General features: G+C 36.6%; 2 protein-coding genes across 4 annotated transcripts in view; one reads left to right on the top strand and one right to left on the bottom strand.

The window, feature by feature from the left end:
* The first annotated feature begins 151 nt into the window (after positions 1 to 151).
* On the top strand, positions 152 to 9,402 carry LOC113670456 (endophilin-B1). Of its 2 annotated transcripts, XM_027186597.2 has the most exons (11): positions 152 to 294; positions 366 to 507; positions 2,030 to 2,158; positions 2,647 to 2,780; positions 3,162 to 3,254; positions 3,461 to 3,517; positions 4,668 to 4,712; positions 5,496 to 5,585; positions 6,079 to 6,179; positions 6,746 to 6,920; positions 7,909 to 9,402. In XM_027186597.2, the coding sequence occupies exons 1-11, from the start codon at positions 199 to 201 to the stop codon at positions 8,014 to 8,016; spliced, it is 1,170 nt and encodes a 389-aa protein (XP_027042398.2). In that variant the 5' UTR covers positions 152 to 198; the 3' UTR covers positions 8,017 to 9,402. The 2 variants fall into 2 exon arrangements, with proteins under 2 accessions (XP_027042398.2, XP_027042401.2); XM_027186600.2 differs by lacking the exons at positions 3,461 to 3,517; positions 4,668 to 4,712 and having other exon boundaries at positions 153 to 294.
* Positions 8,897 to 14,966, bottom strand: part of LOC113670455 (MFS-type transporter SLC18B1) — a 26,560-nt gene continuing 20,490 nt past the window's right edge. For both annotated transcript variants that reach the window (XM_089202882.1, XM_089202883.1), the window contains 10 exons: positions 14,816 to 14,896; positions 14,469 to 14,539; positions 13,627 to 13,725; positions 12,895 to 12,992; positions 12,119 to 12,214; positions 11,847 to 11,921; positions 11,670 to 11,736; positions 11,227 to 11,253; positions 10,968 to 11,014; positions 8,897 to 9,370 (listed from right to left, as the gene is read on the bottom strand). In XM_089202882.1, coding sequence (XP_089059008.1) covers positions 9,301 to 9,370; positions 10,968 to 11,014; positions 11,227 to 11,253; positions 11,670 to 11,736; positions 11,847 to 11,921; positions 12,119 to 12,214; positions 12,895 to 12,992; positions 13,627 to 13,725; positions 14,469 to 14,539; positions 14,816 to 14,896 — 731 coding nt within the window. In that variant the 3' untranslated portion in view covers positions 8,897 to 9,300. The remainder of the gene's footprint in view (positions 9,371 to 10,967; positions 11,015 to 11,226; positions 11,254 to 11,669; positions 11,737 to 11,846; positions 11,922 to 12,118; positions 12,215 to 12,894; positions 12,993 to 13,626; positions 13,726 to 14,468; positions 14,540 to 14,815; positions 14,897 to 14,966) is intronic.

The raw sequence follows: 14,966 nt of genomic DNA, 5'->3' as shown, positions 1-14,966 counted from the left end.
AGGAACTACAAAAAGAATACTGTTCTTTTCTCGTTGATGAAGGTTTTTCTCGAGAAAATTTCAAATAATAATCTTTCAGGAGAAAAAGGTTGAAAAATAATAAAAATATTATTTTGGAAGAGGTCTGGTGTCGAGAGAAGGCGTTTGTGATGCGCAGAAGTGGTGCGATTCACGCCTTCATTGCGCACAGATTTCAATATGGATTACTTTCGCTCAGTAAACGTCAGCAACATGGCAGATTCAATGAAAAAATTTGGTGCCCAAACGGCAACCTTCTTCTCGAGAGCAAAGCAGGTTCGAAACTTCATACCCTAAAGGCTATCACTGTAAAGTCAGTTTTTTTCACTAAATCTCTCGTTCTTTAGTACACAGAGGAACAACTTGGCACGTCGGAGAAGACAATATTTGATGCCCGATTTGAGTCCCTAGTTGAGAAAGCAGATCGTACTAAATATTGGACAGAACGCTTACTGCGGCAAACGGAGGCACTGCTTCAACCTAACCCAGGTTTGTCCCCTAATTTATTTCCTGACCGCGTTTTTAATGTGCAAATTAAGAATCAAGATGGGCTGGATTTCAAATCTCTTCGAAATCGTCTATTTTTCAAGGAAATCCTCCTCTAATTTGCACACTTTATATTCGTAGTAGAAATTGCTGACATATGATGAATATATTTATGGCATGAAATCTTCATGTGGGAAAGGCTATTAGACTTATTGATACCGTTGTCTCTAAATTTCGGTGGACTTCCCAGCTTTTAGTGACTTCCGTTTATATTAGTAATATAATTTCAGTTGCTAGTGCCTTAACTTTTGAGAGATTCGTAAAACGCATTTTTAAAGTAAATTTCATTAACTTAGAAACTGCTAGAGTTATGCTAATACGCTAATGTATGTATACAGGTATTTAATGTTTGATTTAAATCACGGAAAGAAACTTAAGTGCCAGCGCTTCCTTTGAAATTTTTTTCTCCAAGTGCATTAAGTCGCTTTTTTTCCGACTTGAAGAAAGTGAAAGTAGGACAAGACGATAGATATATACAGCCAATTCTGTCTATCGTGCTTTGCTTACAAACGTTATTTCGGGTATAGGCGCATTGTGGTTTATTCAGCTTTATTCAGCTTTATTTGTCAAACAGAATCCTATGTTGTGCAATATAGACACTTTTTCTAGATCTATTTTTATTATCTTTTGCTGTTTTTAAGAATAACTGAATACAGTTGTCAAAGCAGTTGTTAGCCAAACAGTATTACATTTTGCTTCTGAAAAACAATTATTGGATTTTCCCTTTTACACTGACATGAAGACCTAAACTGCATTTAAAAAATATTGCATTGAAGTACTTGTTTTTCTTGGTTCAACAATCAAATCTTAAGAAAACTATGGAAAGTAAAAAAAGTTGAGTCTGGTGATGTGTCTGTTTCTCCTTTCAGTTGCTTAATGTGTTTCCCCAGAGACAAAGACCACTTGAAAAAATGAACAAAATTTTCTCTGGATGAATGTCATTCACAGAGTGATATTATTTGCATGCCCTAGACAACCATGGCTCTTCCTGAACATTTGGTTTTGTCAACTGAGTTGATTAAGTAACTTGACCACTGTAAAGAGTTTTGAGTGTGTATCACTCTGACAAAGGGCCTAAATGTTAGAAAATGCTTTAAAAGTCTTTACTGTGGCCAATTTACATTATAAACTCAGTTTATAAAACCAAATTATGCTGTAATACCCCCATTGATTCATCACCATAGTTTCTTAAGAAACTTCTCCCCCTCTTCTAAAACAGTCCATTACAAATACAAGAATTATTCACAGTATTCATCTAAGTTGTGACTCTTTTTAGTAAGCACTGCTGACTCAACATTTCTCTTGTAGGAATGTATAGATATTATAATGCGTTTCCCTAGTTCACATTGTAGTTTCTTGGTTTTAAACTTACCAGCAGTAAAGCAAACTATTTTCTAAACTTAAACATCATGCACCAGTTCTTGACTAGGTGTAACTCTTTTTCTGAAATAAATGTACTTTGAAGGTTTCAGAGCTGAAGAGTTTGTGTATCAAAAGTTGGACAAACCTAAACCTCCTCGTCTGACAGAGAGTGAAGCATTAGGCCAGTCTATGATTGAGGCTGGCAACGACTTTGGTCCTGGAACTAGCTATGGTACGTTACATGGCCTTTGGTGTTTTACTTAAAAAAAAAAAAAAAAAAAGCAAACAAACAAACAACCACAAATTTGAGATCAGTGCCGTATTTTGGACAAAAAAAAAACATCTCTATATTGAAGGGCTATCCCTTGAAACATCAGCCTTAGAAACACTCTAAATGTTGGCTAGTTCTCTTTTTCAACTCAGTTGGTCAATTCAAATCATGAGAGAGACATCCAAGTCCCACATGATGATTCAAATTTAAGCAAGTTTACATTTCTTTGTTGGAGGCTGATTAACTAAACTACACAGAACTTGTTAGTTAGCTAGGCTGTAATTACAGTACTCTGTAGGTTATATACTGCTTGGATCCTCACTGTTGGAAGCATACTGAAACAGAGTAAGAGAGATAGGAAGTAAAGCAGGAAGAGTGATGAGAGTTCAACTTAAATCATACATGTAAATGAAAGAAGCTCACAAGATTTTATGATTCTATCATGTTAGGTAGTGCATTGGTAAAATGTGGAGCAACAGAAAAAAAGCTTGGCCAGGCAGAGCGTGATTTAAAAACCAAGTCCATGTCCAATTTTCTTCATCAGCTGAAGACATTTTTGGAAGGGGACATGAAGACAATTGCAGTAAGGAAGTGCATTAGATTTTAACCAATAAGTTACATGGATGATAATTGTTTTGTTGGATCTGCTCTGCTGAGCGTTGTGTACATGTAGCTTTAATAAAACACACCAAAACTGTTGAGAAAGTGCTCTACTTTGAGATTCAAATTACAAGATAGTGCATGTATATGTCTACAAATACATTGTATTTTATGGTTCCTGACATAATTTTATTATTGATTCTCTTCAGTTACATGTTCTAAAGTTTTTTTCTAAATAGCTCTAAGTTTTGTTTTATGTTACCCTTATCACCAAGGACAGAATTAATTCTTATACATTCACCTTTTGATTTTGTTTTGGCTCATACAAAATTAAGGGTGCCATTTTTTTATGTTAACTTTGCAGAAAGAGAAAAGAACCCTACTTGCCAAGAGATTAGACCTGGATGCTTGCAAAGCTAAAGTGAAAAAGGCCCAGAGTCCTGAGAAAATACAACAAGTGAGTTCAACTCGCAGTGCATGCGAGTTTATTCTGGAGGTAGTAGGATTTTTTGTCTACATGTATCTCACTGTAAACATTTCTCTTGTATTTCATGTAAATCATCGCTATGCAATGATGATACTGACAAATTTATTTTCTTCTTCAATCACAAAAAGAGCAACTATCATTGCTGTCCATAATGTCTTGAGTTCTTGTCTGAACAGGTCACATTCAAATGCTTGACTAAAGGTCTCTTTCTTCCTGATGATAAAGCAGAAAAGGTGACATGTGTATTCATTCTTTTGGTCACATTATTCATGCACTTGAAGCTTATCTATCACTCCACTTCTTTGAAGTAATATGTACACTGCAAGTGTCAGTATTTTTCTGCAATCTGACATATAACTCACCTCATTTTTACTCCTAATAATTTCTGTTAATTTTATTTCAGACATTTGAGGCTACATTACTTTTTCTGTCATATTGCTGCTAATTTTCATTCCATATTGAACTGTAAATGTATGTACTAAATGCACTTATATTTCAAATCTAATATCTCTCATTGCTATTTGTGCACTTTTATATTAAAAGGTAAATTAATAGAAGTCAGTTGACTCTTTCAAACCAGCTGTTTGAGTTATCAGTAATACTGATTCAAAGTAGGTGCCCCGTCAAGCACCACGGTATACAATATCACTGTCACTTTAAAGTTAGATTTAGTAGGTGTTGATTTTCTTGTTACTAGCAATGATTAAAGGAATCGCTTATCACTAGTCTATGGCCAACAAAATGATATGTAATTACTTATGATATAACAATTGACACTAACAGTGCTACTTATCATTCAGGCTTGTCCATTCTCGCCATTGGAGTAATGAATCATTGACTTGCACAGTAGATTATGAAAGTCGCCCAATAGGGAGTCTTGTAAAATTTTATCTGAAAACACTTAAACCTTGATTACAATGTGAATCCAGATGTTGTCCATTTTCACTGAAAGGAACCTTCAAACCTAAAACACAACTTTGATTAACTAAAAAAAAAAATCTTTCTCTAGTATAATAATACATTTCCACAATTTTTGGAATATATCAGGGTTGTAGTTTACAATTCTTCACTTGTGCAATGATTTGTGTATCATAATGCATCCTAACTTGAGGTTAAAAACTATTTTTAAATCCTCAAATGAAAATTTTTGTGTAAGATTGGGAAAAGAGTGAAAAATGTTTTTCTCAATAGCTAGACTCCTCTAACATTTAATGAATTTCATTCTGCTTTAAACACTTCAAATTAAAGCATTTATTTTTTTTCTTGAATTTGTAAATGTAAATTAAAGCTAAAGTTAATGTACTAATGGAAATCCTCAAGCTAGTTCTTTCCTTCTGTCTTCTTCCTCCTTTTATGTCCGTCATGACTCTTGCTTGACTCTAGATGTATTCTTCACGGAACATGGTTGTAATCACTGAGTTGGATGAGGTGAGTCTCTCGCTTGTCAAGTACTGGGTGGCTATTTGTCTCTGAAGGCTTTTGAAGTTTGTCATCTCCCTCATACTCTTGCTGCATGATTGGTCTTCTTGACTTTGATGTGACATCTTCAGAATTTGCACAATTGGTTTATGCAAAATCTATCATATTTTCCTTTGAGTGATAGAACCCAACTTTACCCAACAGAACACAAACACTTTTCTTTGACCAGGTCATTCTACACTTAATAGTGAATGACCAGGGGCTTCTGCTTTATGAACCCATGTGGATTGCATCTTCATGAAAAAGTATTACCATTTAAAGCGCTGATTTTATTAATTAGCCAGATGTTTGAAGAGCAGTTTAATTCTTATAATAAAATTTTACAAATACATGTAGCTCTGAAGTTTCTCATACTGCAAATGGCATTGACCATGGGATCAATGATCATGCTAATGACACTGAGGTTTTAATTCCATGCTTCCAGTTGAGGTTGCACAACATGACTGTCAGTTTTTTTTGGGCCACTGATGAAAATGATGAAGGTAGCACAGTTGACTGGGGTGTGAATAAAAATCAAACCTTTTCTTTCCCATTCCTTTTGTGTCTCTGGTGTTCTCAACTCTTACTACACTATAGAGAGCCAACTACAGTGTACATAAGCTAAAATAGTACTGGACAGGTACATAATTGTGTGGTTTTGTCCAACAAGAGAAAGAGAGAGAAATCTGAAGCTGTCAGCCACTTGAGGCAGACAAGTAAAGAACCTCACTGATGTAGTAGTCCTTTTTGTAGGCAGAGGCAGATTTAAGAGTATGTCAAGGAGAGTTTGACAGACAGTATGAAGTGACAAAGTTACTGCTGGATGGAATCAGCACAGCTCATGTAAGTATTACCTTTATTACTGTGCTAGATTCATTAATTTTGTTGAATGGTGCATTTGTGTTTTGTATCTGCCCTTGACTTTGCCAAATAGCAAACTTCCCCCCATTATTCTCAGTTAAGTACAAGGGAGGGGGTTAGTTGAACTCATACTTTACCTAACTTTTTTGCATCTGTCTAGTTGTCTCATAATTCTTTTCTACCTAGCAGTATAACAGAATTCAAGTTTCAAGATTTTTCATTCACTATGGATTCAATAACTTAGTGAACTGTGAAATATAGGAAGGAATCACATGAGAAACTTTGAGAATTTTAGATGATGGACTCCCTCTGTGCCTTATTATTTGCAGTTTTACAATGGAATTACCACAAAATTATAATTGGCAGAGTAGAAAAAGAACAAAGCTGAGGTTTCCTTAAAACATTTACTGGAAACTGCCACTCAAAATAACAGATAGTAGCAGATTTTTTATGTGAAATTCTGGATATATTTTAGGCCAACCATCACAGGGCGCTGATGAATTTTGTTGAGGCCCAGGCACAGTATTATGCACAGTGCCATGCATACATGACAGAGCTGCAGAAGCAACTGGCAAGGTACAATATGTTTTAGAATTAAAATGCTTTTATGGGGGTAAGCCATTAAAACAAAGTCTTTTCACAAGGTCTGGACACTTGTGTGACTATTTCAACTGAAAATAGTTTGCATCATAACAGGCTTAGAGGTGAAGAGTTTCAAAATTCTTGGCAGTGAATCTTTCAGTGGATAGAAAAATAGTCCAGCACATCTCTTTATTTGGTGCTGAGGTTATTCCAAAGGTTCTTGTGTCTTGTTTTGTCATTTGTCATGATGTTTGGTGAGCACTCAATTACCAACACCGTTTGTTCTCTTTCTTTGCAAGCTTTTCTGCAATTGCTATGTTTAAAAAAATTTTTTTTGAAAATGTTATCCAACCTTGCTGTTCTGTTGAAATTCAAGCAAATTCTGATTTAAGGTTGTTGTCATTGAATGAAAGTAGAGAATTGATAGAAAATTAGTGAAGAATCTTTTACCCCCTGTGGAAAAGAAAAAGAAATGAAGAAACAGAAAAAGCAAAGGGTGATACAAAGAGTTGATATATCTCCCAAGAAAACACAAAGCCTGATATGAAAATTTCTTTCAGTCCTCCAGGTGATGCAGCTTTATCTTTTGTTCCTCCCTCTGCACCTTCCTTTTCTGACACCTCTGGTGGGTTGGACCTGAACACTGTTCCTCGGCCATCCCTGACCCAAAAGGCCAAAGTGTTGTATGATTATGATGCAGCAGACAAGAATGAGCTCTCCTTGCTTGCTGATGAGGTCAGTGATATGGCTTTAGCATAACACTTTCACTTCCAATTTCTTAATGATCATTTATTGCAAAGCTACACATGTCTTTTTCATAACTTTTTCTCTGAAACTGTATGAAATACTGCAAAGAGATTCCTTTTGGACATTCTTGGTTGTAAAAGAATAAACACTACTGATGCTATTGTTCTGGTACCAAAGACTCTTGGTGGGGCAGATTTACTGTTGTTACTGATCTTTCTATTAAGAATCTGTCATTAATTTTTCCTTATTTCAACTTCCGTACTTGCCATACGCTTTTCACAGCTTTTAGATCTCAGGAAAGAGTAGTAAATAATTACCACACTCGTTCTTTAATCTGTCACTTATTCAGATCCATTCATTTGAGGAGAGTGAAAGAGGGTTAAAAGCTATGTCTCCTCTAGCTTAGGAACCACATCAGTGTATTCAAATAGTTTTCTTTTCTACTCTTCTTTCTACATGTGACCCTCTTTTATTTGAATTCATTTGTTCTGCCAATGGAATTTCAGTTGTCCTCCAGTCCTCAGAAATTCCAACAGTAACACGTGGCAGGCATTAGTCCATCCCACTTGTCTCCTTATGTCTGTATTTAAATCAAGGAAGGAAAGAGATGTTTTCAAGTTACTTACTTCTTCCTACTTCACCTCAATAGATGTTAAAAAGAGCAATGGGAAAATTGACCTATACGAAAACTTACCAGCAACGTTTGCCCCTAAGATTTTGGTTCAGACTGTTTATATTTTTTTTCCTTATGATGAATTAGGAGATGAGAGGGTTTTTTTCATGTACTGGTTCTGCATGACAGTTGCAGGACGTTAGTAGCCATAGGTATATTAGATTAGCACAAATACAAAATGTAGTTAAACCTGCAAGACCCGTTTTGTTCGTTTGATATCCTGTCCTTGACCATGAGGTGTGTTAAGGAAGATCCAGTTACTGTAGTGAGGCTGACCAAGTGTTTAATGTCTCTCGTTCCCAGGTGATCACGGTTTACAGCGCACCTGGATTGGACCCCGATTGGATGATTGGCGAGAGGGGAAGTCAAAAAGGAAAAGTGCCACTAACATATCTAGAACTGCTTAGCTAAGTGTAATTAGTAGGAATGGTAGAAAGTGCGGTAGCTTTACAAACACGGAATGAACATGATACTGGTCACCAATAAAATTCTTTCAGACAGGTTAGACTAGATTTTGTATGTTGAGTAGGGGTTAGGTTGGTTGAGTGAATTTGAGGTGATCAAAGAAATCGATATTTTTTAAAAAAGAAGTTGTCAGTCAATTGCCTGCTACTGCACAGCGTCCAGATGGTGGTATTATTTGTTATGTTGATCAAGAGGCATGGACAGATACTAGCACTTAAGTAGGACGATATTTAACTTTCCAAAAATCCACAGAAGAATTTGTTTGATTGTTGCATGACAGTTCTTTGAGGACGAGGAAGAGAAATTGTTGGCAAATTTCGTCTGAAAAAGCGACGAAGTAGAAAAGCCTTTGAATCGAAGAATAAATAAAAAATTTAAATTAATTCTCATTTACATAAGTCAGTAGAAAATATGATTAAACACTTTGGCTGCGACCAAGTTGCCCTCAGGGTCAGGAGGCAGAAATTATCTCGAGTTGGTTATGGAGACAACGTCAAGTGTTCTGAAAGGGGCTGTTAAGGTTGATTGTTAGCATTCAAGTGGTTCCCGAAATGTCCAGGCATTTATAGTACCTCACTTCAGGTTTCATAAGTTCATCAGTGAAGTCTTAAAGCGGTGTAGGTTGCTCGTCCATTTACAATTGTTGTATGTTGTGTTTTTGCATTTGAAGCGTTTTCAATTGATTTTCTAGTGCATTTGTCTAAAAAAAGTAGATTATTTGGAATTAGTCTCCTTGTATTGAAATTGTATGCTTTTGTACTCTACTCAGGTAGCTCAACATCAACATTTTAAACTTCGTTTAAAAGGAATTAAGGAACTCTTAGGCTCAAAACAATAAACCAAACAATTTATTTAATAATGTATTCCTAAGAATTTAGCACTGAGGTGTTTTGTTCAACGCCTGAATATTAAATATCGTAGGTGGGATATTATTTCGTTTAGGAAGGGACTTGTTACTTTTAATAACATGGTAGCTTTTTTTTGTACGTAGCTTAATTTATTACATATTTCATGCTAACTGTTTTTCCTGTAGAAAAAAGCGAAACGTTGGTGGTAATTACGGTAACGTTGAGCTCGAGAGGATATTATCAACAGTTACCCGGGATTTATTTGGTTCTTCTTCACTTTGCTTTAAATAACATTACTTTTCTTTCTTCTTCGGCGAAGAGTCATCGTGACATGTTTCTACATGTTAAATCCAACTTTACATTTTAAACACTTGTCAACATTTCATTCAATTGTTGTCCTCTTCCTGCTGTTAACAGTGAGAGGTTCCCTTTCTGATGGGTCAGAATTTCCCCTAAATTAAAAAAAAAAAATAAATAAATAATAGTACAGTCGTGCAGTTAACTAGTTCAAGTAAAGGTACTCCATTTTGACAACACAAACAAAAGGTGATTCCCTGGTTTTGCATTGCGCACCTCTACTGCGCAAAACATTGAGACATCCAAGATAGCGGCCGCTTTTAAAGCCGGTATCATAAAAAAAGACAACACAGGCCGGTTTTGCAACAACAAAACGCTCAAGCGTAGAAAAATGTGTATCAGATATCATGAAAAATAGGCGTCTAGCTTATAAAAGTCATAATTTCGAAACTTCAGTAAGCGAGACTGGAGTATGGGAAGAAACTCGTTCCAGTGCCCTCTCGGAAAAATGCACAGCAGAAGTGAATTTGTCACCTTCACCGAACAATTGCGGAAAAACGGGCATGGTGACCCCCAGTTTTATTCCACGCATCGAGAGAAAATGCCATCCTCCATGATACATCCAACTTTGAAGATTTTTTCATCCGTTGTGTTCAAATATTCTTTTCGAATAATTGTTGCGATGTGATGTTAGGTGTTTTGTCCGAGAGAGGGAGTACTGATCGGCGGGCCTATTATTCACCACTTTCATGTTTTTGAAAACGTTTAAATGGTTTACCACAACATTGTTGTGGGATCATAAGAGCAAAACATTCTTTTCGCATTCATTGACTACTTTCTGGAAATAGAGGGTACTTTACACTCTAGGATAGGATTTTCAATTCTGGTATCACAAGCTAACAGAGTAGTTTTTTGAATGAAAGTGATCCTCTCAGTAATGTGCACTACTTAGGCAGTAGTGGAAATAAGGCCTGAAAAAAATTCAGGCCTGTACGGGATTTGAACCCATGACCTCTGCGATACCAGTGCAGCACCGGTGTGTCATGTCTTTATCCGCAGTTCAAATATATGACTTTCATATATTCTTAACCAGAGTAGTTTTTATAACAGCCCTAAAACTCGAAAATGAGGAAGGTAACCCCAACTTTTTGTTTTATGTTTTGGATTAGCTTAGAGTAGTTAACAACTGTGCAAAGTAAAAAAGAAATGCCATTACACCTTCTTTTTCGATGGAATCACCTTAATTGTGATTGGTCAGTCCTGATGCGTCAGTAAAGTTGGGTCGTTGTGTTCAGTTCGTTGGTTTGCACAAAAACATTTTTAATTACCTTGGCAATATATGGTTGTTTTTCAAGAAGTTGACTATGATTAATACCCAAAGGGTTTTGCAAGGCTTGGCCTGAGAAATTGTAAATCAACGTTCCGTTCGTAAGAGCACTAGTAGTCGTGCAACGTGTTAATTCAGTTTCACTTTAAGACCGTAAGACAAGGCTTATCTGAAGTTATTTTTTTATTTCTTCATGCGCGCAATTCCTTCCAAAAGGGTCAATGTGACAAAAAAATTACAAATTATTGTGCACTACTTAGGCAGTAGTGGAAATAAGGCAGTAGTGGAAATAAGGCCTGAAAGGACTGGTCGAATTCAGTTACGTTCCTTCATGATTACTCCAAAAAGGGGTTCTAGCTACTAGTAAAGTACTTTTAGCAGAAAAAAGAACAACTGTTACTAACGTCATTGAGCTATCTACCAACCTTAAAGAGATCTTTTCACTCATCGTGAATAAACAAATAACCAGGGTCTGAAAAAACAAAGAAACTCTAAGATGGTGACAGAAGATATTCATAAAACTTAAACTACAAAACCTTTACGTAAAAAGAACAACAATAGCAAATATAATAAAAAGATTTCTTTTCGAGAAAAATCTTCCTCTTTAAAATGAAATATGAAAGAACGAAACACCAAAAATAAAGTAAAATAATCATGCGGAAGCGAAATTATCAGTGTACCCACATGGAAAAGGCAGATGAAAGCTGCTACCTGCAAAAGTAGGAAACCGAGAATAAATACTTGTTACAAGTACATCGTTATTTCTGTTAAGGACACTCGGGTCATTATTTAGCGATCAGGAAGGAGGGGGGGGGTGGGGTGGGGAGTTTGTTGGAACTAAATTCTATCTTGACATAACCAAAATCCGCCTCATCATCTCTTGTCCCCTCTCACTGACAGGTAATTAACAGTTAATTTTCTATAGTTCCCCTTATACTCTGTTGCGACGGCTGAACGGAGTGATCCCCCATCTGTTTCCCTTGAAAACCATGTGATCCTTACCAAAATCCTTCACTCCCCCACCCCACCACCGCCGTTCGATAAATACTGACTTATCCCCAAACTCTTCATAATATTAAGTTTCGTAGCGTAGATCAAATGCCTCGAATGATGAAAACAGCACTTACACTCATGGCCCACTCAAATCCAAAATGATCATCTAATACTCCAGCCAGACTGGGTCCAATTGTTGCTCTGTAAAGAAGGAATTGAAAAAATGTACATGATACATTTTAAGAGCGGATGTTGCCGTTTCAGCAACTAACACAAAAAAGATAGAGAATTAGTGAAAAAAGAGCACATACCCTAAATAGTACATAGAACCATAAATACTCGACACAAGCGCGTTTGTTGAGGAATTATCGGGCATTCCATTTGCCCTGCAAGAGGAAAAGAGGTAACAAAAGCAAGCCCAAAATCATTGACACAAAAACATATCTATAAATAAATCAATTAGGTTGTCTTCCAGTAACTTAAACTCTTCCCAACTGGATTTCCTAGACTCTGCCATTCACTAACTGAAACTTTATCCTTGGTAAAGAAAAGAAACGAGCCTTACAAAAACATTGTTACTTACCTTAAACTTTTAATAAGGTCAGGCATGATGGGTACAAAAGCAAAACCACCAGCAATTCCTTGGATGGTTATTGCAAAAATAACCAGCCAAATCGTCCTGCAAGAATAGCGGGATCCAATGAGTAGTTTACCATCAAAATAAGGTTTTTTTCAGGTGACTGAACTTCAGTTTTCGATTGATTTAGAAATAGGCTTGAAAGTTGATAATTGCAGCTACAAATCTGCGTGGGATCGCACGCTGGTGACCTCTGACTTGTTTGAACATGTACTAATCGCTCAAAACACAGATTAATTTTGAAAAGTTTCGATCATTCACCAAAATGTTGCCAGTATATTTGTTGGCAAATTATTTTAAGGCAAATAAAGGCCCCACTTAAATTTGCCTTGCTCACTAAATGTGGCTCTGCGGCTCAGTGGTTAGAAGCGCTCGTTCGAATCCTATTTAAACCTGAACTTTTACAGGTTTTTTTCTGCAATTGCTTAAATTGCAGCTTATCTGTGAGTATTATTTGTTAACGTGTACTTTTTCTTCACCTTACGACTCCCAGAAGTTATAAAACTGTAACCTATCACTATAATTTCCATACTTTGTCCAGCAAACAGGTAATGAGAATAATCGATCTTATCAAGTAGAAGTCTTTTCGTGATCTAGCACCAAATTCTCGTTACCAATTTTCAAGGAAATTTGTAGCAGCCAAAATAGAAAATAACAATCAGATCCCGTGGGAGTTAAAGCGTTAACATTTCAAGAGTATGCAAAATGATTAGTACACATACTTAGGTGGTAAGAACGTGAGGAATGAAGCAGGTCCCATCAACAGATATCCAATGAAAAATCCAATAAAACCTACTATAATCATCGATCGATAACAGTTCTGAGAAGAAATTAATAGAGAAGAATGGAATCGTATAAAAATCATGCATTTATTTTTAAGTCACACTAAATCACACACGAGAAAGAGGCGTCAACATGAGTTTTTAACAAGCGAACCCAGATTGCGGGTATATGAGTTTTTCTCTGAAGTGACGCCTCGAGTTGACAACTGAATCAACAGTAAATCGGAGGTAACGGTAACTGTTCTCCCTAGAGAACCTACAGAAATCCAAGTAGACAATATTTGGGAAAACTCTCTACAGCAAGACGTCGCCAAAACTCGCCATTTTTTCACAGCACTTTTTGCTATTTACAATCCATTTTATTTCAACGCAACCCAATCCCCGGCCTCTGAGAAAGACACTCTTGATTGGAAAGGAATGGACCTTGTTGGTCATCGTGAAATTCGGTTTGAACATACCATTACGGATTCCATAATGCACTGGGAACCCCACCCCTTCCCTTACAATTCCACATAAAAGAAAAAAAAAAACTCACATGAAGAAGTCTTAGTTTCCTTTGATGGTAATCGCTTGTCTTTTTGATGAAATTTCTTGGACCGTAGATTTGGAAATTGTGATAATGTCAGATCCTGATGCAAAGTTAATTGTTGCTATGCTAAAGCGATAACTTACCGTTTTATCTCCTATGTAGCCCACTATTGGCGCTAACAGAGTGTACGTGCCAGACCAATAAAGAAAAACGAGATAAATCTGTGTTGTATTTTGACCCATCTGTGAAGTGAATAGATACCATCGTTTGAGAACCTTAAAAAATTGGACAATTGAGCTCAGCTTGGAAGACAGACGGCTCTAAAATTTTGGCGAACTGAATTTTAAGTGAAGCATCTTAGTAACTAGAAACAGGCATTCCTATTAAGCCTTCAAGCAGACACTCATCATGAGCGCTGCAACACGAGCGTTTCTTTGCCTGCGAGGAAGCCTGAGTTCTTCAGAAAAGCAAGCCGGCCAGCGGTCTGTTTGGGCTCTGCCAGATTCCAGCAAACCTCTTCCCGACTCGTCTCGAACCTTCCAACGTGCGGAGAAAAGCGCATCCTGCAGCGTTAATAATAATGAGAGCCTGTCGACTTAGTGTCTAACACCGGAAACCGAAGTAGTGACAATGTCTACTCAGAAAATAGAAAAACATCCCACAGAGCTTATAAGGAACTCAAATTAAGTACATAGAAGGAATCTAGGTGATGCACAATAAAATGCAAGTGACCCATTGGTGATCACTTTTATTTTTGGCGCGAGTTTAGTGAATCACGAAAGGGAAGTTAAACAAAACTAACTAAATCCTGGAGTATTTTCGAATGTTCGCGTTAAAAGATTCTGGTGCCCAGGTTTTCCTCTCGAAGACAGGTCAAATTTGATAAAACCATACAGTTGATGTAGCATGCTCTGTGACAGTCTAAAGCATTATATGTTAAGTCAAAAACACCTGTCATAATATTAAAGTAAAAGTCGTGGTGTACCTGCTCTAAATGCGGCCCTAAGACAGGCTCAAAGTAAGGAAATGAAAAACCACTGACGACAAAGCAGAGAGCTGGAATGAAATGGCAGAAAAATTTATTAGAGACCAATCTCATTTCTCTTTACAATTGTAACAGCTCTAACTCATTAACACATGTAGCTAAAATAAAAGGCCTCTGCTCTTTTCAATCGCTGATCCTGACTTATTTTCAGAGGTACTTGTTTTGAGATAGGCGTGGTATCCACATAAATGTTCTGCCAAAAGAAGTATTCTGGCTACCCTCAACCCAGGGTGCATCAGCAATCACAGAAATAATAGGTTAAATGTTAAGAGTACTCATGTACTTACATAACATGAGTGCAGATGGAATTTTAAGCACTTTTAACCTGGATATTGATTCCTTTTCCTCGTCTTTCTTCTCTTCTTCTCCTGGTTTGTAGTTTTTAAATTAACACAATGTAATATTAGATAGAAACTTCTCAGGGACGGGCTAATATGG

This window comes from Pocillopora damicornis, chromosome 4 (genome assembly GCF_964200805.1).
Source record: "Pocillopora damicornis chromosome 4, jaPocDami1.2, whole genome shotgun sequence".
In the NCBI taxonomy this organism is placed as follows: domain Eukaryota; kingdom Metazoa; phylum Cnidaria; class Anthozoa; order Scleractinia; family Pocilloporidae; genus Pocillopora; species Pocillopora damicornis.
This window is presented reverse-complemented; position numbering and strand designations above follow the sequence as displayed.